Raw genomic sequence first — 24526 nt, 5'->3', positions numbered from 1 at the left:
GCAACAGCATCGTTCAACAGAGAAAGGACGGTCTCCTCAACACACAAGGCTGACATGATCGGTACCCACAGAAAAAACGAGTCTCAACCCCCTACCTTACAACTCTCCCAAAATTAACTTGAATTGGGTTGAGTAAGAGCTAAAGCCATAAGCATTCTAGAAAACTCCTGTGCCTTGGGTTAGGCAAAAAATTATTTAAGAAGGCACAAGATGAATTCTTAAAATGATACACTGGATTTATTTAAGGCACAAGATGAATTCTTAAAATGATACATTGGGCTTCCTTAAAATTGAAAACTTGCACTTTAAAATGCATGCAGGTAAAAGAAAAGGCAAACACAGACCAAGAAAATAGTTGCATAACAATTCTATCTGATAAATTACTTACATCTGGAAAATACATTTTAAACTCTTACTAAATCAATAATGACAAAACTAACAACCCAATTTAAAACACACAGACAAAAAATTTGAAAAGACACCTCCCAAAAGAAGATAGGCAAATGAGCAAATAAGCTGGTGGAAAGACGCTCAGCATTATTAGTCACTAGGCAAATGCAAACAAAGCCACAATATAAAGGCACGGCACCCATCGAAAAGGCTAAAATTCAAGACTGACCATACCAGCTTTCCGCAAGGATGTCAACCATTATGCGCTGCTGGTGAGACGCAATGCAAAATAGGACAGCCACTTTGGAGTTCCTTCAGAAATTAATATTCATTTGCCATATTCAGCAATCCCACCCATAGTTATCTACCCAAGACAAAGAAAAACTTATGTTCATATAAAGATTTATAGGAAACATTCACAGAAGCATTGCTCATAATAATCAAAAGCTAGAAACAACCCAAATACCCATCAACTGGTAACCAGATCAACTGCGGCCCAGCCGCACACCAGGATGCTGCTCAGCAATGCAAAGGAACCAGCCGCACACCAGGATGCTGCTGAGCAATGCAAAGGAGCCAGCTACTGGCACGCACACGACACACCACCTGGGCACCACGCAGACGTATCCCGCCAAGGGAAAGGGCCAGATGTGAGGCTCCCACTACATAATCTCGTTTATACAAAATTCTAGAAGAGGCAAAATCACAGTGACAGAAGCAGCTCAGTGGCTGCTGGGGAGGAAGCTGGAGCAGAGGCTCACTCCCAGGGGCACGAGGCTACAGAATGATTCCGATTCTGTACTCAACGGTGGTGGTGACGCGACTATCATTAAAACTCATAGACCTACACGCTGAGAAAGGTGCACTCTGCCATGTGCCAACTATGCCTCCATAAACGGAGATTCAAAAAGTAGTATGTGCTACCACTGCATGCCCACTAGAGAAGCCTGGCCACACCAAGGCAAAACAGAGAAGCCTGGCCACGCCAAGCGCCAGCAGGATCTCATGGCAGCAGCACTGGGCCTGCGGATGAAACTAAATTCGCAGAGCCGCTCAGGAACACAGCCTGGCAGTTTCTGACGAGACCAAACTCACACCTTCCGTACGACTCAGCAATTCCACTCCTGACATTTACCCAAAAGAAAAGGACGTCTACATGTATGTTCACACAAAGACTTGAACACAAATGTTCAAAAAGAAGCTTTATTCATAACAGCCAAAAACTGCAAACATGCCAGATCTCCTCAGCTGGCAAAGGTACATCCAAACAGAACCATTCCACATAAAAATGACAAACTGTGGACACGTGTAGCACACGATGACCCTCCAAGTACTCAGAGTAGGAAGCCGGACACCAGGGAGCACACAACTGGGGTTTCAGCGACGTGAGCTCTCCGAAGGACAGATCCACACGGACGGCGAGAGGCGGCCCAGAGAACGTCTTCCTGTCCGGGGCTGTGGGCTGACAGCAGAGGGTACGAGCAGACCCTCTGGGGGGCTGAACAAAATGGGGGTAGACATCCTCAATCTGTACACTTACAACGGGGACATTTTATTGTATATAAATTATGTCCCCTCCAAGAATTTTTATGCGTGTTAACTTCTATTTAAAGGAGAGCCCCCACCCCCAAACTGTCAGCCTCCATGTACAGCCACGCCTCACATAATGATGCTACTGGCAATAACAGAGGGCACACATGACACTGGTCCCATCAAGACCATCCTGGCTAACAGGGTGAAACCCCATTTCTACTAAAAATACAAAAAATCAGCCAGGCGTGGTAGCATACGCCTGCAGTCCCAGCTACTTGGGAGGCTGAGGCAGAAGAATTGCTTGAACCCGGGAGGCAGAGGTTGCAGTGAGCCGAAATCATGCCACTGCACTCCAGTCTGGGCAACAGAGCGAGAATCCATCTCAAAAAAAAAAAAAAAAAAAAAGAAGAAAAAGAAAAAAGAAACGTATGGCACACTGACCAGGTGCAGTAGCTCACCACTTTGAGAGGGTGAGGTGGGAAGACTGCCTAAGGCCAGAAGTTCAAGACCAGCCTGGGCAACAAAGCAAGAGCCCCTCTCTCTACAAAAAATTGAAACATCAGCCAGGCACAGTGGCTGTAGTTCCAGCTACTTAGGGGAGGCCAAGGCAGGAGGATCACGTGAGCCCAGGAGTCCAAGGCACCACTGCACTCCAGCGTGAGTGACAGAGTGAGGCCCTATCTCCTAAAAAAAAAAAAAAAAACCCTCCCACATACAATTCTGTAGCATACAGAATACTGGCTAACGATATGGACAGGAGGCAAGGAAATACTGGGTAGAAGAGGGCAATTCCCCAGCAAAGGCCCCATCCTCAAGCCTGGACACCTGCGACCCTAAATGGGAACAAGCATTCCTGTTTGCGCGCCCAAATGTTGCCTTTTCCAAGACTACTCTGGCCTGCCACACCCCTATCTTGTGCCCATATAAACCCCAAGCTCCACTGACGATAGCAAAGTGGCACAGCAGAGAAGGAGAAAAGAGAAGGAGCATCTGAACGTCAAGAGGGGTTCGGCTGGGCACCGTCCAAAAGAAGATCGGCTGTGGGACGGCTGAACTCTAGGGGAAGATCATCTTCTCACTCCATCCCCTTGCCAGCTCATCCATCTCACTGAAGGCCACCCCCATCACTCAATAAAATCCCCACAAATGCCATCCTTCAAGACCGTGTGACCTGATTCTTCCTGGACACCACACAAGGACTCCGGTACTGAGAGGGCAGGGGGTAAAAGGCTGTCGCCTGACTCTCTGCTGAGCTGGTTAACATTTAGCCATCTGAGAATGGCAATTGCTGAAAGAGCATTCATTGTAACCTACCCCTAGATACTACTGTGTGGCCGGAGCCCAAAAGGGCTCGCCCGGGCTCCTGCACCTGCCCGTCTGCATGCCCCCCCTCCAGCAAATGAGCCACACCCCCTTTTGCAAGTCCCCAGAGGGGGTCATTGAACTCCCCGGTTTCAATGATAATTAGCAACTATGTTACTGGTTTACATATTTACTATATTCTACTTCCCATCACTGTTTCAGAATATACTGCATCTACTTATTAAAACTTACAGTTAACTGTAAAGCAGCCTCAGGAAGGTCCTTCAGGAAGAATCCAGAAGAAGGCACTGTTATCATAGGGATGACGGCTCCATGTGTGTCACTGCCCCTGAAGACTTTTCAGGGAGACGGGACTTGGAGGTGGAGGACAGTGATATGGATGATCCTGACTCTGCAGGCCTAGGCTAACGTGTGTGCTTGTGTCTTGTTTCTAACAAGTAAGTTTAAAAAGTAATAAATAATTTTAAAAATGGAAAAAAGCTGGCTGGGCGTGGTGGCACACATCTGTAAACCCAGCATTTTTGGAGGCTAAGGCAGGCAGATCGCTTGAGCCCAGGAGTCCAAGACCAGCCTGGGCAACATGGTGAAACCTACAAAAATTAGCCCGGCATGGTGGCCACGCCTGCCTGTAGTTCCAGCTATCCGGGAGCCTGAGGTGGGAGGATCTCCTGAGCCCAGGAGGTCAAGGCTGCAGTAAGCCATGATTGCGTCACTGCACTCCAGCCTGGGTGACAGAGCTTACAGAATAAGGATACAAAGAAAGTATTTTTCTGCACAGCTGTATAATGTGTTTGTGTTTTAAGCTATGTGTTACTACAAAAGAGTCAAAAAGTTTTAAAAAGTTAAAAAGTTTATGAAATTATAGTAAGTCAAGGTTATTATTGAAGAAAGAAAACTGTGTTTTTATAAATTCCATAGTCCCTAAACATACCCCAAGCATAGAATGCTCCAGAGCCTACAGCAGTGCAGTCATGTCCCAGGCCTCTCACAGACTCCCGCAGAGCAACACCCAGTCCTGCAAGCTCCATTCATGGTGAGTGCCCTACACAGGTGCACCATTTTTCATTTTTATCCCCTATTTTTACTGTACCTTTTCCATGTTTAGATACACAAACTCACTATTGTGTTACAACTGTACACCTCACAAGCCATGCAGGTTTACAGCCCAGGAGCCAGGGGCCACACCACACAGCCTAAGAGTGTAGCAGGCTGTGCCATCCAGGTTCGTGTTAGTATATTCCACGATGCTCGCACAACGATGACATTGCCTAACAATGCGTTTCTAGAATGTATCCCCATCACTAAGTGGTGCACGACTGTATCTAGTTTACACATAATTCCAGGAAGTATTTCCAAGCCCACTGCAGGCTGGACAGGCAGGCACATAGGCAGGGCCAGTTAGCTACCCCAGGCTTCAGCCTCCCACCAATGCAAAGACCACTCTGCCTAGCCTTCCCTTAAGACTAAGCCTCCTCTATCTCCAGCCCAATATTCCCAGGCATAACTAACTTGTGCTTATTATATGCTTTTTGCCTTGGCAGAGAAAAACATAATGTATTTTTTAAACTATTTCCTTCCAAAATTATATTTTTTAAGTTTTAGTGCTTGAATTATGCAGAAAAGCGTCACTATTCAAAGTAATTTCCTGAGTGTACTACACATAAAGCTTCAAGTTTTTCAATTAAAATCAAATGCTACCAGAGATGATCTCCAGATTATATTAAGAAAAAATATCAAGGTAAAAATCAGTGTATATGCTACATTAGTTATAATAGGAGAAAAAGAATATATGTGTGTATGCATGCGAGTATGTGTATTTTGAACCACGTTTTATACCCTAAAAATACAACATGAAACAAAAAAAGTAAAATTGAAAACAAACCAAAACATAACTAAATTGTGTATCAAATTGGTAACATAACCAACACAAAAAAGAATCATTTCAGTGGAGTTTTGAACACAGTACTGATCTAACATCCTTAAAGAATAAATTCTAAAGACAAAGAATGCGAAGAAACCTTAAACTTTACTCTCATGTTATTGTTGTAATTCTGTTTAAGTAGAGGGTAGGAGAAGCCGAGTAAGAAAATATGTTTATGTTACTAGGATCTAAGCTTTTCTGTGCAAGAGAAGAGATAAAAATACAATCTCACAGAATTTACGGGAGGGGGAGAATGTGCTGTGTTAAAAATGTGACCAGCGTGACCAGCACCCCCCAGCGTGACTGCCGAAACTGCTCAAGAGTCATTTTCCTCTAAATGCCATTCCAAGGCACCTTGGGGAAGAGACAGGCCTGGGACAGGAAATATAGGATGAGGCTGATGTCTTGCACCAGATGCACCAAACAGGATGGAGCGAAGGCCAGGAGGCCAGGGAGCAGTCCCACATGGGAAAGGACAAGCAACTCAGCCCAGGGCGAGAAAAGAGGCCACCTTGAGTGACACATGAAAATTAATCCTAGACAGATCAGTGACTACAAGGAAAAGAAAACTCACAACGCCGACGTGAAAACACAGGTGAGTAGGTAAATAACCTCAGGTAGGGAGAGACAGTCTAGCCACACCGCAGGAAGAAGACTCGCAAAGCCATGCCGCTCAAACGGAATGCCATCAGGACACTCCCCGCTCAGGACTGTCACGGGGACAACCGTCCCGCACCTCCTGGCCCATGCACCCTCCCCACCGGCCACACAAGGTCTGGAATGTTCTTCCCTGCCCTTCCTGGGAAAGCCCTGCCTGCCGTGCCTGCCCTGCTCCTCTCTACCCTTGACTCGCTTCAGGTGCTTGGTGGAGCTGATGGCAGTTAAACTTTCAACAGCGTGCCTGTTTGGGTTTCAGCTTCAGAGAACAGGCGCAGAATCCCTGCACGTGCGAGCACTCCGTTGTGGGATGAACCAGCGACGCCGCCTGAGCCACACACCCGTGGTCTCGGTTCTACAGTTCTCCCTTGGTGACAGGAATACAGATTAGCATGCGTTTCTTTTCCATACTTTTTTGCATTTATCAAATTTTATAGAATGAGTACATACTACTCAGAAAGAAAATAACTATTTAAAAGCCAGAAAACTGCCTTGTTTGTGAGTATAAGGCTACATAAGCTATTGCCACACACCTGCTCCTGGAAAGGGTGAATGCTGAGGAGAACGCAACAGATCTGTGGCGAAAGAGCCGACGGACGTGAAAACACTTTCTCATCTAATACAGAGCAGACGCTCCTGCTTGGACAAAGGGAAAACAGAACTGATGCCGGGGGTACAAACAGGTCCCAAACACACAGCTCCTCATCTGTGTCCTCTGCAGGAATAGCAGTAACCTCTTTTTCACAACTATAACTAACAAATTTTCCTTCTCTCACACAAACACTTCCAAATACTGATTCTCTCCTAAAGAAATGCAAAGTTCCACAGCCAGCATCAGATTTAAGAGGCAGTTAACAAGGCTGTTTCCCCCCAGGGCGCTGAAAGCCCTCGCTCTGCGGCGCCCCGGTGCAGCAGACGGCAGACATTGGGATTCTGTACCAACAAATGAGACACAAATGACAACCACAGCCACAACTGCCTTTCCTTCCCCGGAACACCACGCTACAGGCAACAGGAAGGAACATGGCCCCAGGGACTTGGTACAGCTTTACTGAAATACAGTTTACATAAAACAAAATTCACCTATTTTAAGTGTGCAATTTGAAAAGTTTGGGCAAATGTATACAGTTGTGTAACCACTACCACAATCAAGATTTAAAACGTTTCTATTCGCTTAAAACATGCCCTAATGCCACACTACATCACCCTCAGTCCAGGCAACCACGACTGTTCCAGCTTAGCTTTTTCTAGAATTTCATACAAATGAAATTGTTCGATAGGCGGTCTTTCCCTCCCGGCTTCTTGCACCTGGTGGGGAATTTTGTAGATTCACTGTATTGCTGCATGTGTCGTGATCCGCTCCTGCGTGGAGCTGAGCAGCATCTCACCATACAGATATATCACATCACCTGTCACCACTCATGGCAGGACGGACACTTCGGTTCTTTCCAAATATCCTGGGTGGGGGCTGCCGCACACGGTCAATCAGTACTTAACTTTTTACACTTCTCCTAACTGTCAGCGTTGAGGGTCCCAGGACCTCCACACCCACCAACACACGGGATGGCTGTCAGTTTAACTCCAGCTGTTTTTAGGTGGCTGTGTTACCAGCTGCAGCATCCTACTGGGGTTTTATGTCCTGGAGTCTAACTATGTGAGCACCTTTTCATACACCTGCGAGCCATCTGTGCACCTTCTTTTGGGTCTATTCAAACCCTCTGCCCATTTTTAACCGTTGTTTGTCGTCTTGTTATTTAGTCGTGAGAGTTCTTTACGTATTCTGGATACGAGTTCTTTGTTAGATATAAATATTTTCTCCCAGTCGACGGCTTGCCTTTTCATTGTCTTAACAACATCTGTCAACTAACGAAAGTTTTCCTTTAATTTTGAAGTCCTATGTATCGACTTTCTGCCCTATTAGTTCATGCTATTTGTATCCTAGGAAATCTTTCTCCAGCCACAGTCATAAAGACCATCACTGTGTCTTACTCATCTATTCTTCGACAATTAGTCTCTTTTCAGAAGGACAACTTCAGTGTCACTATGAGCGGGACACACTCTTACTAGCATGGGGCTATGGCAGCCACCACTGCAATCCCAAAGCTGACCAGGCTCCCTGCTTACCCCGAGAGACCACACCACCAGCCTGCACTGACACCCCTGAAACACTGACCTTCTAGAAACACTCTTTTTTTTTCTGAGAGAGTCACACCAAGGTCTGGTTAAGGAGGCACTCAGAGCATGGACTTCTCTTAAAGCTGATGAATATTCGAGAGCTCCTTTAGAAGGAAGAGATCACACAGTCTCAGGGCACCTGCTCTACCCTCTTCTTTCTACAGCGAGACCCTCCCCACCCCCGCACAGGAAAGGGGCGCTGAGAAGAGTAAGTCCACAGGCAAGTGAAGACCCCATCGCATGCACAACAGGCCACACTCAGGACAGCGCTAGAGGCACCATCGCACTGGAAATAGCTGGCATAAAAAGAGATGGAAACGGTGGCGGAAGATGCTGCAGCCTCTGCCTCTGCCGTGAGCGCACAGCGCACCATCAAGCCCAGGTGATGCAACGCGCTTCAGCACCAACCAGGCTTCGCCATGAGAAGAGTCGCCCCTGGCTCCCACCACAGGAACACGGCAGAATACAAACACACGCTATCAAATGTCAATCATACCAAAAAGGACACAGCCACGGAAGCCGCAGGTCTATTTTTATAAACACCAGCACCCGGGATTCCTCGCCGAGATGTTCAAACACGGGCGCTGCCTGACACCGGCGACCCCGCCCCGGGACCGCCCCACATCAGGGTCATCCCAGACCTAGCTCCCCAGCACCCACACCCTCACTGGACCACCCCCTCATCAAGATGCCTGGTCCCCACCCAGAGCCAGAGCCACAATACGGGGAGGGGTGTGTGGAAGAAATCAAGTCTCAAAGTCACCTCTGAAAATCCCCTGAAGCCCTGGGGCTCAGTGCCGATTCAATTCCCTGTGGCTGTGACATACCTAGCACCCTCCCACACAGGGCAGGCTGGCGCGTGCCTGCCCAAGTCCCAGATGAGAAAGGGGCTGCCTCTCAGGGTTCTGTTGTGCCACAAATGCTTTTCTAAAAGCCAAGAGGCAGCCCAGCCCTGTACTAGCTCCTCCTGGACACACCTAGGAAAAGATGGGAGGTGTCAAGTGATTTGCTCAGCTGGGCATCCCGAGTACAGAGCAGTGAGGACAACCACAGACAGGACCACCTGCAGGGCCTGGCTGGAATCTCCCTGACTCCAGCTGGCCAGCAGGTCCTAGCTAGCCCCTCCCTCCTGTCCCCGGGGTGGGCCCTGCTCTTCCCCTAACAGAGGTGCCCCTACTCTCATGCAACACAAACCCACTGCACTTCCAGGGTCCTCGTGTGGGGCCACACCACCGTTAAGCAGGATCGTCTCCCCACGTGCCCACCTCCGTCACCAGGTTCCGTCCCCACAGGCCCTCTCCCTGTATGCCCACCTTGTGACCAGGCACCATCCCCCCAGGGCCCTCTCCTGGCATGCCCACCTCGGTCCCTGGGCTCCATGCCCCCCGGGCCCTCTCCCCACATGCCCACCTCGATCACTGGGCACCGTCCCCCCTCCGGGCCCTCTCCCCACATGCCCACCTTGATCACTGGGCGCCGTGCCCCCCAGCCCTCTCCCTGCATGCCCACCTCGGTCACCGGGCTCCATTCCCCCCAGCCCTCTCCCCGCATGCCCACCTCGGTCACCGGGCTCCGTCCCCACACCAGCCCTCTCCCCGCATGCCCACCTCGGTCACCGGGCTCCGTCCCCACACCAGCCCTCTCCCCGCATGCCCACCTCAGTCACCAGGCTCCATCCCCCAACTCCAAGCTGCAGCATCTGTACTGTGCCTCCACTGGCACCACCCACCAGCCCCATCCTGGCTGCTGGTTCTCCAGGTGCAGCAGCGCCCACGCCCGCCTTCCACATCTGCCCCACTATCCCCACCATCAGGACGTGCCGAGACCCTGCAAGCGGGGTTCCCAGGCTGAGCTTCTGTGCAAGTGTCTGTGACCTGTCCAGGACACGGACCCCAAACATCTGCCCTGTAGGGCAGTGGTGAGCATGGGAGGCGCACACAGTGCCTGGCACCAGCCAGCACCCAGCAGCCACAACACACAGGCCCACTTCTGCATCCCCTGCTCAGTGACCACCGCCGTTTCTGATTCTGTCTCCAGTGTGTCATCAGGACCAACATCTAGAACCCAGGCCAGACCTTCTGGCTCTTCCACTCCACAGCCTTCAGGGGTCCCCAGTGCCTGCAGAGGAAGGCCCTGCTCTCCGCATCGTCCTGGGTCTCGTCTGCCTGAGTCACACCCATACTCACACCTGCAGAGAACCACCATGGCCCAGATCCCTGCCTGCCTCAGCCCCGCACCCTGCCCCTCGTCCACCATGCACCCCAGCCCAACTCCCAACTCCCCAGCAATCCACAGCTGCCACCAGGGTCACTCCAGAGGGAGGCAGGGCCAGGGCAGAGGTTCCAGAGCCCGGGTCTCTAGCCTCAGGCCCCACCAGCCACATGGCCTTGAGCAGTTCATAGAAATGCGAGCCTCAGTGTCCTCGTCCCTGCACACGTTGGCCCTAAGAGATCAGAACCCCCACACCTGACCCCCCAGAACAAGGCATGCCCAGCGCTGCTTCCTCCTGCACCCACCCAGCAAGGCCCCTTTCTGCCGCTACCCACACCACCCTGGGCACTGGGGGATCAGTGGAGACCCCAGGCAGGGCCCCTCCCACAGAGCAGCTCAGAGCTGGGAAGAAAACATTTTCACCCCTCACAGGGGAAGCATCTGAAGTCAACAGCACTCTCTCGAAAAGTTACAAGGAGGTTCAGAAAGGGAGGAAATCACGTCCAAAATGAACCTCAGCCCATGGCCTCCAGGGTCAAGTGGAAGGCAGGGGGCAGGGCCGCCCCGCGGGTGCTGGGGCTGAGCAGCAAGAAGGGACCAAGTCCCCTGTGGGACCAGCAGCGAGGGTTCCAGCGAGGCCCAGGCCTGCGCCCCAGCCAGTCACAGAGGCCCCTTCCTGCCCACTGGCCAGACACCCAGGGTGCTCAGCTCTTGACGTGGGACACCGGGGGTTCTGGGCCCACTGTGCCCGAAGCAGTCGCAGGGCATCACCACCCGGCCTGGCTACTCTCAGGCCTCCTCTCATAGGATACTCCTGTCAGGCAGGGAGCCACTCAGCAATGCTCCCTCCCCACAGGGCCCTAGGACTGCCCTCCCCAGGCTGCACGGGCAGAGGGAACTTCGTCATCTCGGCCCTGCAGCATGAGTCCCATCCGCCGCTCACTCCCACCCGTCTCACCGCCATAGGACACAGGGCTGGGACTGTCCCAGACCTGCTTTCCCACCACCAGAGCCCTGATCCACAGAGGCCACCCTCCCTCCCCATCCGCTCGGTGACCCCCACAGCCATCGGGACAGTCCCTCAGTCCCCACAGTCCCTCCTCTGAGGGGCCTGGCCCCTGCCATGGCACCACTTCAGAACCTCAGGGCAAGTGGTCTGTGGCCCTCAACGCTGCCCCTGCCAAGCCTCCTGCAGCCGTCACTGGCCAGGCCATCGGTACCTCAGGGGCGTCCCGGGCAGCAGGGATGCAGTGATGAGACAGATCCACCCGTGAGGAACCTGCACCCACAGGACATGCTCCATTCTGGACATCTGCCACCCCTTCCTGGACAAACCAAGGTTGCCGCCTCCCACCAGGCTCTAGGGCCTGCAGAGAGACAACCAACCCCCTGCTGGGCCACGTCACCTCCACAACCACAAGGAAGAGAGATGACAGGAAGGCCACCTTCCCCTTCTGCATCCTGCACCGTGGACTCCCTGCATCCCTGCAGCACAGCATGGCCACCGAGCACCGCAGACGTGCCCGGGCCAACCAGCTCCAAGTGGGGTGCAGTAGCGGGGTGCAGGCTAAATGACAGTGGCCTGGATGAAGTGGCTGACATAAAGCACATCAAAGGCTCAACCTCCCCCTCCCGCCCCACCCATCCTCATCCAGCCTAACTCGCACCAACCCGAAGCACGAATCCAAATGGGGCGCACTTCATTTCCGCTATTGAGCCTGGCTCCAAGATCTCTCCTTAAAAAACAAACAGGAAAAAACAAAGAAACTGTCCTTTGACCCCCTCACCACAGTCAGGGACCTACTTCTCCATCTCCTCCTGAACCTGACCCCCAGCGCTGCCATCTGGGACCAGCCGCCTCCAGTCGGCTGAGATCGACAAACCCCAGGGTGCCCTGCCCCACACCCGCTCCACACCCCAGCCCCAGCCCATGTGTGCCCTGTGCGTCACTGCCTCCCCTGCACCACTAGAATGTCCCTGCCCAGGTGTCTGGGCTGGTATCTTGTCACCTCCCCCACAACAGACGGGCAAGTGTCCCATGGCTTGAACACCACCGTCCCCACACTGCCTCCCTCTGTGAACTGCAGGCTCACGCTCCAGGTGCCTCGCGCCACCCCCCACACCCCAGGTGCCTCGCGCCGCCCCTCACACCACCAGGTCCCTCACACCGTCCCTCACACCCCACACCCCAGGTCCCTCAAGCCACTCCCACACCACCAGGTCCCTCAGGCCATCCCCCACATCCCAGGTCCCTCGCGCGATCCCCTGCATCCCAGGTCCCTCACACCACTCCCCACACCACCAGGTCCCTCGAGCCATCCCCCACACCCCAGGTCCCTCACGCCACCACTCGTACCATCAGGTCCCTCACATCACCCCACAAAACACCAATTCCTTCGCACCACACCCCATGACATCAGGTCCCTTCCGCCACCCCCCACAACACCAGGTCTCCAGGGCTGGAACCGTGTGGCCCAAGGCAGGTGGCAGCCCTTCCCACACAGGAACTCTGGTGGCACACCCACAACCTCCAAGGCACTGAGGTGATGCCATCCCCAAGCCCAGCCTTCAGGCCCAGGCAGAGCTGCGTCTGGCCCACAGAGCACCCAAAAGTGGAAGAGGGAGGCCCTGTCACCCGTCCAGAATCACAGCCTCCAAGACACCCAGTCCGTGCTTTCCAAACTCTCAGAGCTCTGTGTCTAATCGATGGTGGGGTGAAGGGAGAGCCACGGTGGCCCTGAGTGCAAGCACCATCCTGAAGCCAGGAGCCCACGAGGCCGCTAAGCCGGTGGACCAGGACTGCCCTTGCACTGCCCTGTGACAAGCTCCTGGCCCAGCTCTCTGCTGCTCTGGATCCATCACTAAGTGGCTCCATTAAGTGCCCGGTCAGGCAGGAGCAGCAGGGAAACGCTGGGGCACCCACATCTGAACAGAGAAGACGCCCACCTTGAGAAGGTACTCTGGAGAAGGGAGCCGGCGAGCGACGTCTATGCTGAGAAGCTGCATCCGTGCACCTTGCCTCCGCCCGTCCATGCCGACCTGCAGCTCTCCCCAAGCAACTCCGTCAGCAAGCTGCCAGATCCACAAGGTCTCACCTGAGCTCACTGCCGAGTGAACGTTTGTTGACCAACCAACCAAACTCATCCCCCAGGCCCACGAAGGCCATGCACGGTCTGAGGCCTGCTGGCTGTCCACCCATATCCCACCCTGCCCCCAGGCACAAGCCGAACCACCCAGCACTCTGTGCAGACGGACACGGCCAATGACAAAGTCTTCTCGGCTGGAAGTAGGGAGAGGCCTGGGTCACTTCTGAGCAACGGCCTTAAGACCAGGAGTGCCTCCTGGCCACTTGACGCCCTTGCAGCCGCAGGACTGCAGGAACTGACAGACATGGGCCTCCCCAGGCAGATGAGGTGGCCTAGACCTAGCAGACAGCCACCAGCTGGGGGGAGCCCAAGCACTGGAGGGCCCACAGGACACAGTAGGATGATCAGGTGAGGCCACGCGCCACACAGACCCACCCCAGTGCAACAGCCCCTCACCATGCACTCAGGATATTCCATTCTGTGGATTTTCTCTTTGAAAGCCCCTGTGCTTTAGGGGTTTTAAGTCCATAAGTTCGCTCCAAGCTGAACCATTTCCAGTCTCTCTCAGCAGCACAAGCATGAAGGAGGAAGCCTGAAGGAGTGACAGGTGCCCTGTGGCATGTGGCCTCCATTAAGTGGCCACGGGGTTTTGGAGAAGCCGGTCACCTCTGTGAGCCTCAGCATCTTTGTGGAGGGGGACTCTCTTCCAGGACTTTTCTGGCTCTAGAGATCTACATATCTGTGAATCTATGGATGCCAACATGCGGCAGGAAGGCGAGGACTGCACGCGCAAGAGCAAAGCGGCCTCCATCACAACCATGCTACCTCCGCCATCGCTGCACTGGAGGCCAGGAGAGACGCCAACCTTGCAACAAACGCTACTCCACCACACAAGGCTCTCAGCAACGGCCACGCCATGTCCTTCCGCCCCAAGAGCTGACAGATCTTTGCTCTGGGCCACCCCTCCTGCAACCTCCTCCACCAGGCTCCTGCACCCAGGTGTCCACCCTCACCGGGTATCCCACTCCCAGCACTGCTGGACAGATGCGCCCTATGAATGCCTGCCTCTCCCAGCCCTACTTCCTGGCTCCCAAGCTGGCCCAGCCTTGGAGGTGCCGGCACCTGCAGGGCAGCCTTCTACGGCTCTTCTAGTCTACTCTACAGGCTCATAACACCGTCACGGCCGTCAGAGCCAGCAACACCATGACTCCCAGACCCTGGCCTGTGCCAGCTGCTCCCCCGAGCTCCTGCCTCCCACTAACCACCACTGACGTTCCCTCTCACCCCGCCTGCCCACCTCAATCTCATTCCACAAGAGCCTTTGTCCTCCCCCCTCCCTCCAGCCCATCCACACCTCCCTAAGCCCCACCATCTGCCCTGGGCCCCTGCCACAACCACCCCCACATTCCACAGCTCAGACGCAAAAGTGACCTCAACATACAACTTCAAATTATGCCCTATCCAGCTTCAAACCCTCAATGGCTTCCAGCCACTGAGGCACTTGGAATCAATTCACACTGCCTGGGGGCAGCCCTGCAATACACTCAATTCACACTGCCTGAGGGCAGCCCTGCAATACACTCAATTCACACTGCCTGGGGGCAGCCCTGCAATATAATCAATTCACACTGCCTGTGGGCAGTCCTGCAATACAATCAATTCACACTGCCTGGGGGCAGCCCTGCAATACACTCAATTCATGCTGTGTGCAGCCCTGCGATACAATCAATTCACACTGCCTGTGGGCAGTCCTGCAATACACTCAATTCACACTGCCTGGGGGCAGCCCTGCAATACGCTCAATTCACACTGCCTGGGGGCAGCCCTGCAATATAATCAATTCACACTGCCTGTGGGCAGTCCTGCAATACAATCAATTCACACTGCCTGGGGGCAGCCCTGCAATACACTCACTTCATGCTGTGTGCAGCCCTGTGATACAATCAATTCACACTGCCTGTGGGCAGTCCTGCAAGACAATCAATTCACACTGCCTGGGGGCAGCCCTGCAAAACAATCAATTCACACTGCCTAGAGGCAGCCCTGCAATACAACCAATTCACACTACCTGGGGGCAGCCCTGTGATACAATCAATTCACACTGTGTACAGGCAGCCCTACAATATCAATTCACACTATCAGAGGGCAGCCCTACAATCTGCACGGGGGACCCCTTCTGCTCTTTCCTCGGCCTGGATACAAGTCCCAGTAGCATGTGGCTGACCCCTTTTTCATCTCTCAGCCTCCTGGGAAAGCCTTCCCTGACTACCCTGCCCAGCAGTCCCCTCTCACCCAAGGGTGCTAATCACAATCAGACATACCTGCTGATCTGTTTGCCTGTTAACTGCCTGGCCCCCACAACGGACACACCATGAAAGCAGGGGCTGTCAGCCTGGGATCCCCAACAGCTGAACCCTGGTACCCTCATCAGCCTTCCCCGGGGCCCAGTACACACCCTCGGAACACGCTCATGCAGGCCAGGCGCAGTGGCTCACACCTGTAATCCCAGCACTTTGCGAGGCCGAGGCAGGTGGAGCACTTGAGGTCAGGAGTTCGAGACCAACCTGGCCAACATGGTGAAACCCCATCTCTACTGAAAATACAACAATTAGCTGGGTGTGGTGGTACACGCCTGTATTGCCAGCTACTTGGGAGGCTGAGGCATGAGAATCACTTGATCCCAGGAGGCGGAGGTTGCAGTGAGCTGAGATTGCGCCACTGCACTCCAGCCTGTATAATGGAGTGAGACTCTGTCTCGAAAAAACAGAAAAAACAAAAACGCACTTATACAAATAGGCACAGTTGGCAAGAATAAATAGCCAACATCCGCATGAACGAGGTCTAATTTCACTCAAAGAAATGCAACTTAAAACTGGACATGATTTTCTTCCTTTAAAATGGTATCCATCTCCAAAAGTCATATTCTGGCAATGGTTTTAAAAGTGTAATCTGGTGGAAGATGATATGTATCAAAGCCTTGAAAATGCTCAACCCACCAGACACACACACACACACACACACAGTTAGACATAAAGGCATTCGCCTACGGGGGCCACTTGTCACCATCAGCACAGCACCCTGGCACAGGGGCCTGTTACCAAATGCTGGAGCCTGAGACCACCGAGGGCCAAGAGAAAGTGCACCAGACACAGGACAAGGCAAAGCACAGACTTGGGTCACAGGTCTGTGATTACAGAAAAACACAGAAACAGATCTGCACCGGACACAGGCTGAAGTGAGACACCCCATAATTTTAGCAGTCTGGGCCAGGTGATGTTACAAGGGACCGTTATTTTCTTCTTCACAGTTTACTTCCCAAACTTCCTATAATGAATAAAAACTAATTTTATAATCAGAAAAATCATGTTGAAGTAACTAATAACTTTTTTACACTTACATAAAAAAACCAATCGAGCCTGCTTCCCGTGTCACCCCTCGTTCCTGTCATGATGCTTCTGACACTGACATTCGTAACCTTCTGCAAAGCTCCAAAGCAAGGCAGGCCTGTGAGTTCTGGCCATGCTCTGAGCACCGTGCGTGGCTCCTGTGAACACCACGGAGACCACGCTCCTCCGCAAAAGACACAGAACTTCCTTTAAAAAACCTTCAAAGGTCGTTGTCCCACACACTTTAGTGCAGTCAGAAAATGAAAGGCTGTGTCCCCCAACCCCGTGGAACAAGGTGCCCACCTTGCCACCTGTAGCACCTCCGCCCACAGTGTCTGCAGCCCACAGTGGACCAGCTGACCCACAAAGCCTCTGCCCCGGGTGTGCTCTGGCCACACCCAGCACCCGGAGAAGGGCTCAGCTCCCTGGCTCCTAGTGTCCTGCCTTGTCCATGCACTGTCCACTCAGACCTCTGACCCCAACCCCGAAACAATTCCCTTGGCAGCCACAGACCTTCTTACTGCAGGGCCCTCATTGTAAAACCTAACGTCAAATTTGATAGACATAAAAAACTGTTTCTGGGGTTTCCTAACTATTTGGAAATGGTCCCTCCAAGATCCATGTGCCCCAACACCACCCTACCTGGCCACACTCCTCTCACAACTTCGAGATCAAGATGCCACGTGTGCCTTCCTCACATTGGCGCTTTCCAGTGATGCCCAGTGAGGGACAGAAAGGGCCCATCGAGACCTCAGGAAGGACGGACACAGGTCTACACACAAGGCCACGTACAATGGGGCTCGGGGGGCCAACTTCTCCAGTCCCCAAACGCAGTCCCCAACAGACAGCTTCTCCTGTCCTCACACGCGGTTCCCAACCACAACTTCTGCTCCACAACATGACACCCATGGCGGGAGAAGCTGGGGGCACTTCACTACCTCACCCTGCACACAGCAGCATGGCCTGCTCCAGGCAGAAGGCAGGCCTGGAGAAGAGCCTGGGACCACCGCGGACTGACCAACAGGGGACACCAGGTACTTTCTCAAATGGGAGAGGGGCCTCATGGTGGACAACATGTATCTCCTTGTTTTTTGAAAGCTGTACATCTTTGGTGCAAACGTTCATCTGAGATATGTAAAAATCAAAAGTTTTCACTCAAAACTTTCATGGTCCAACCATGGAAAAATTAAGTACCCCATTTTCAAACATAACTTGACAGCACTTACTCTACTTCACTATTCCAAGCAAGAATTGGAAAGAACAGCTGTGTACATGTTTGCAGCTGACACCACAATGCTATAGCAACCGCAGGCCCACCTGGAAGCAGAAGCATCCAAGAAGCCCAGGTGCACAGCACTCGGCACAGAAGGGCCTGCAGCAAAAAGCCCCCTTTATTTAACTGCTTTATTGCTATCAAAGGCCTGATTAAGTAAAGGCCACCATCACGCTGCCTGAGCCGGGCACCACAGGTGAACACCCTAAACAGCAACTGTTCCCTGGATGATGGAGGGCTTGGGGGTTCCTACTGAGCACCACGAAGAAGCAAAGCAAAGCACTTCAGGAACCCTGCAAATTACCCCAAATCTCAGGCAAGCTTCTCCAGAGCCCTGTTACACCTCTGCTTCAAGATCCTCAAACACAGCTGCTAATTATGCTTTGATCAACTCACATATAACCAACAATTTATAAAAGCTTTCTTCAAATTTATCACTTAAGTGGAAGAAAACTCACATTATATGGAAGAAAAGGCTTTGGAGGCAGAACAGGAACTACCTCGATTCCACTCTGATTTCAGGATGCAGACACGCCCACCACCCTGTTCTGCTGAGCCGGGTCTGTGCTACTCTGACCAGACGCCGCCTCCCGGCCACCCTGTGCCCATGTCTAAGGGGCAACTTCCACAGCACACCGGGGAGCCCGGGGGCAGTCCTGGGAGCCAGGGTGGCTCTGCTCTCTGCCCTGGGAGAAGGCCAACTTCCCAGGCGCTCAGGGCCTGCCTCAGGTCCATTTGCCACGGAAGCAAGCGGGACACCCTCTCCTACAAAGCTCGCAGGCCCTAAGAAACAGGGCAACTGTAACGAACTTCAAACGTCATCCTCTGTTCAAACTCATAGACCTCTGCTGTGAATGCAGTGCTCGGGCACAGTAAGCAGTGAGGAGAGAGGCTCCTAAGACTGTGACAGGACCCCAAGTCCTGGCTGCCACTAACCCATGAGGGTCACCAGCTCTGAGAAACCAAAGGCAGGTGAGGTCCATCCCAACCTGTCACCAAGATGACTCTGTTCATCCCGAAGGCGACGGTGACGACCCCAGCCACGGGGCAGGGAGCAGGGAGGAAGGGAAGGCCCAGAGCGGGGCCCCTGCCCTATGCTAGGCAGAGCTGTCCAGGGCTGTCTTTACACAGCTCCCCAAAAGTTCTTTTTCTTTGTTCTTTTCAAATGTCAGTCCTACCTGAGTATGTCAAAAGAAACACCTGATTGAGGCCGCTAGCCTAAAGTGAGCCCTCCACCCAGGTCCAGGCCTCCAAAGGCCACTGCAACCCTCCCCTATGTTGGCAACCGCTGCCCCAGGGTGACCCACCTGAGACCTCAGTAACTTCCCCATTGACAGAACCAGTCAGCTGCCACACCAAACACCTCGGTCACTGAGAAAACATCCAGTCTGGATTAATGTGTGAAAATCAGTGAAAAATGAGGGGAACTGGGAGAGTCTGGAATAGTGAGTGCCACCTGACAGCTGTGTTAGCTGGCCCAACCTGACAGAATTCACATTCTTCACCAAACGAGTAACCCCCCTTTACAGCTGGGTAAGCCGAGGCTCTGAGGAACAACACATTCCTCCCAGGTCAAACGGCAACAGGGCCCTCAAGTCACAAAATCTAAACTTCTAGGAATGTCCCTTGTGCCAGAGCACTGGCTGCCACCAGAACTCATAGTTCCTGCAACCTCAGGGGTGGCCCTCTGCATGCCGCCACCCAGCATGGGCCTGGACTCGCCAAACCCAACCCCTGTCCCAACAGCGCGATTAAGGGCTAGTGGACCTTTTCCCCCTTTCCCCACAGATGGGAACCAATGCTCCAGACAGCACCCGCAGACACACATTCACCTGGAAGTACTCATCCTAAAACACGCAGCAAGCGCACGCTCCCTAGGCCAAGGGATCGAGGCCCATGGTGAGAAAGTGCTTTTCTGTCCTGGAATGGGAATCTACACTTGGGCCAAATCTTAGAGTAACAGCAGAGTAAATTCTGCATGAAAGCACAATAGACCAAGATACACTGAAGAAAATGCGAATTTGCCAGGCCAAAAGATAACCTTCAGAAATGAGCTTCTTTACCTTACACCGATTTGAAAAGATCTCTCAACAATTTACCAGCATGCTAATGTGGGTGTCAGATCACTTTTTTCTTCTTTCAGCTGTAATCACAACCTGACTACGGCGTTATGACTATCCTAAGCTGTACACAACTAGTGCTTTTCCGTGATCTTGGGACAAGTGTGTCATCTGCAACAACCTCACTAAAGACTGAGTTTTCTCATTTTTCCTCAGTGAATAAAATTTAAACTCTGGCACCTCAAACCAGCAAATTACAATTACATTAACATAACTGTCTTTACAACACTGTCCTGACAAAGAACATCAAGACAGCTAGCTAAAGCCAAATTCAACATACCCGGTGCACTGTGGGGCTGAAACACTCAGGCCTAAGGCTTAGCCTTAAAGACTTCAGGGTGAAACCTCTGTCCCCTCCCTTCTCCCACCCAAGACCTCCACGGAGGGAAGGCCTGGGAAGGGCAGGCCCTTTCACACCCCATCCAATTGCCACCCGTCTGCTACTCCACTTGACACCCACATGCAGCTTTGAGAACCCTGCCCACCCCTAATACTCCCAGCTCCTCCTCAGTTTGCAAGACTGAGTTGTAATGAGAATGAGTTATTAGCCAAGCAAGAGTTATTTTTATAAGTTACTTCCATCTTTGTTCTAAACATTTTTATCATGAAATATTTCAATGAAAAGGGAGCCAACTAGAATAATATTCGCTGATCAATCAATTACAGGAAGTAACCAAGAGTATTTGCAATTTGCCATTTTGATTTAAAAAATTAAGTTGTACTGTTTAAAAGAAGGTACTCCGATTTGGGGCACTGGTAGTTTTATTGACACTTTTTTTGTTTTGTTTGGGCTGTTATTGAAATAAATAACATAATTAATCAAAATTCCTCATCAGTAGATCAACTGCAGGGGGGCATGAAGAGATGGGGTAAATCTTTCATTTTTTTTTAAGACAGTAGCATTCGGCTCCTTGAAAGCACCGCTCTCAGCACTGCCACCCAAACGTCTGTGTGAGCTGTTCCTCTATCCTCACACACAGGAATCACGCACAGTCAACACTCCTACAGTTGTTTTTCAAGTTGTCTCTTCATCAAACACACCCGACTCTAAAACTGACCTTAAAACAGAAGATGGAAGTGAGTCCCAGGATCACTCATGATAAATACAGCAGAGATGCCCTCTTCCAACCACGATTCCTCCACCTCCTCCCAGAAGAGAGAGATGAGACTTTACCTCTGCAGAGGCTCAGAGCAAGAGGACCTGGCCAGCCCCACAAGACAGAGTCGGATACCTACCCAAAGGGGTGCAACAGGCACCTGGCCTGCGCTGAGACACGTGGGACCACTGGAAAAACATCTTTACAAATAAAGCATTGTGATAGTTTACATAATAGATCATAGCCATCAAACACCTTTTTACGTTACTAAAGATCAGCCACATTTCCTACTAAAAGGTCAACATACATATAACAGCAAAACCAAGCCTTTGGCAAAACACCCCTACAAACGCTTCAGTACCCCAAAAGCTTGTCGTAAAGGGCGTCTCAGCAACCCCGGGGAAGTGGCTTCACAGCCCTCTTCCTCCCTGGAGAACTGCAGCCTAGCAGCCGCCCAGACAGGCTTTCCCTACCCCTGCCCTGTCCAGAGTCTGACCACCAGCCCTGAACCTCACATACTTGGACAAGAAAACCTTTCACTTCTGAAGATGCTGCAACCCTGTCAAAGTGACCAATAGCTCCCTTCAGAGAGGGGACGCAGGAGAGACCCACGCTCTCCTTGCAGTTCCTACTACTGCTGCCACCGCGCTGCTACAACTGCACGGCACGCGTCACCACAGGCCGGGGAGGAGCTCCCCTGCCCAGCACCCACCACGGCGGCTGGGGAGGGACGGGGAGCCCCAGACAAAAGCAGCAATGCTGGCCAGGCAATCTTTCCCGTCAAACTTGAGGGGCCCTGAGGAGTCGCTGAGACAGCAGACTAGACAGGAGCGTGAGAACTGCCAGGCAGAAGGAGCGTCTGAGCCCCAGGCATCCGCAGCATAGCCAGTATCACCCCGAGACCCCTGCACGGAGCGAGAGCATCTGCTGCCACTGCCCTCCCACTGCCCTCCCGAGGGGGCAGCAACCAGAGTAGCTGGGCGCTCCTTCCTTTAGGCACCAACGCAGCTCTGGAAGAGACAGTGACACACACGGTGCTGAAACCCTACTCCAGAGCGTGACTCTCAGCAAGGCTGCGCGCCGGAGGACTCCCGCAGGGTGCGCCTGACATCTCTGCCTGCCTGGTGGCAGCAGGGAAACCCAAGCCTTCCATCCAGACTTCCCGAGCCTCGAGGAAGGGGCCTGGCGCCCCCGTCCTCGCCTGGAGACTGAGGAGGCTCAAGCCCAGGGTCGCCAAGGGGTAGAAAGGCTAAGTGGGGACACAGGCCACACGCCTAACTGCAGAACTGAGCAGGGAACAGCTGCTGCCACTCACAGACCCAGGTACTGCCCTCAGCTCTGCAGACCCCATCGCCTGGCCCAGGGAGCCCCTGCGCTCAGCCTTCCAACCCGGTCAGGGACACACAGGACGGGAGCAGGTAAGGACCGCTCCACTAGGAGTCTTGGCTGAGACACTCCGAAACAGACCAGCCCCAGGCACAGGCAGCCACCGCGGACGTCAGGGACAGCGACAGGGACGCAGGCTATGCCGACCCCCTCTGGTTCACTAGCAGCCAGCTACCCGGGCTGGCTCCGCACCTGGGTAGAGGCTGCCCCTCGGCCTGCTCCAGCCACGGGCCTACGGGACAGATGACCTTAGCATTCCACCAGCGGAGAACTTCCTGGAACTAGCAGCTGGCGCTGCTGGGACCCGCCCTTCCCTCCCGCCCCGTGCGGCCACTCACCTGGGGGCAGCTGGAAGTTCTGGATGTTGGTCGGGTTCTGAGGCGGCTGCGGCAAGCGGGGGGCCAGCACGGTGGGCGTCAGGGTGGCCCGGATCCCGCTGGTGGTGGCCGTGGGCGTCCGGGGCAGGCTCTGGGTCACTGCGCCGGCCGCGCCTTTGGGCAGCCCGGTGGGGGTCCCGGGGGCGGGCGGCGGGACGGCAGCCGGGCTGGGCAGCGCCCCTTGCATAGTTGGCCCGATGACCATGCTGGCCGCCGTGCTGGCCGGGCCGCTGGCCGCCAGGGTCTGCGCCGCCGGGGGCGCCGCCTGCACCACCGTCTTGGGCGACTCGGCCTTGACCCCCGGCGCTGGCGCCGCAGCCGCCGCGCCGGGCCCGGGCTGGCCGCTGACCCCCGCGGGGCCCCCGGCGGCCGGGGCGGGGGCGGGGGCTGCCCCGGCGCTGCCCCCGTTCTGGGCGGCGGCGGGGGGCGGCGCGGCGGGTGCGGCGGTCGGGGGTCCGGCGGGGTGGCCGGGCGGCCGGGCCAGGGTGGCGGGCGCGGGGGGTGGCGGGGGCGGGGCGGCGGCGGGGGCGGCGGGCGCGGGGGCGGCGGGGGGCGAGGGCGCGGCGGGCGCGGGGGGCGCGGCGGCGCCCACGAAGGGGGGCGTCTGGATGACAGTGCCGGGGGCGGCGGGCTTGGGCAGCGGCAGCAGCGCGGCGGGCCCGTTGTTGACCAGGCTGACAGCAGGTGCGGCGGCGTGGTGCGAGTTCAGCAGCGCGGCGCTCCCATTCAAAGTTTGCGCGGCGCCGGGGCCGGCGGGCTTGCCAGGGCCGGGGCCGGGGCCGGGGCCGGGCCCGGGGCCGGGGCCGGCGCGGGCGGCCAGCGCGGCGGGGCCGGCGGGCTTGGCGGGGCCGGCGGGGGCGGGCTCGGGCCCCGCGGCGACGGCGGCGGCGGCGGCGGGCACCGGGGCGCAGGCCCCCGCGCTGCCCTCGGGCGGCGGCCTCAGCTTCGCGGCGGGCGGCGCGGGCCCTGCGGGGACAAGGGGGCGGCGCGGTGAGGGGGGGCCCGGGCGCCGCGGCCCCCCGCCCCCCGGCCGCGCTCTACCTGCGGGGGGCGGCTCCGGCGCCGCTCCGGGCGCGCCCTCGGCGGGGGCGGCCGGCCCTGCGCCCGCGGCTCCGGCCGGGCTGCCGCTCACAACATGGTTCCCGAGCGCGCCGGCGGCCGCGGCCCGCACCTCGGGCGTGCGCGGCGCGAGGTGGTGGTGGTGGGCCGCGCTGGCCGCCAGCTGCGACTCGAGCGAGCCCACCAGGTCGCTCACCACTTTCTCGTCCACCTCGCTGTTGAAGAAGACCTCGTCCAGCAGATCCGAGCCCGCCGCCATCTTTTTTCCTCGGCCGCCGCCGCCGCCGCCGCTCGGGCCGAGCGCGCCTGGGCGAGGAGGAGGTTCCGAGTGGGGCGGGCGCTGGGCGGGCGGGGGGCGGCGCGCGGCCGGCGGGGGGCGGGGGCGCGCGGCCGGGGGGCGGGGGAGCGGGGGTGGCGGCCCTGCGCAGGCGCGGAGGCCGCGGGCGCCCGGCGATTGGCTGCGGCGCGCGCTTAAAAGGCGCGGCCAATGGCTGCGAGCTCTAGAGGCCGGGGCGCGGGCGGTCGGCCGGGG

At 54.8% G+C, this 24526-nt stretch overlaps 1 protein-coding gene across 1 annotated transcript in view; it reads right to left on the bottom strand.

The window, feature by feature from the left end:
* Positions 1-24309, bottom strand: part of TAF4 (TATA-box binding protein associated factor 4) — a 90010-nt gene extending 65701 nt beyond the window's left edge. Inside the window, exon 1 of the mRNA XM_055265569.2 lies at positions 22897-24309. Coding sequence (XP_055121544.2) covers positions 22897-24253 — 1357 coding nt within the window. The 5' untranslated portion in view covers positions 24254-24309. The remainder of the gene's footprint in view (positions 1-22896) is intronic.
* Positions 24310-24526: the final 217 nt, after the last annotated feature.

This window comes from Symphalangus syndactylus, chromosome 24 (genome assembly GCF_028878055.3).
Source record: "Symphalangus syndactylus isolate Jambi chromosome 24, NHGRI_mSymSyn1-v2.1_pri, whole genome shotgun sequence".
Classification (NCBI taxonomy): Eukaryota; Metazoa; Chordata; class Mammalia; order Primates; family Hylobatidae; genus Symphalangus; species Symphalangus syndactylus.
This window is presented reverse-complemented; position numbering and strand designations above follow the sequence as displayed.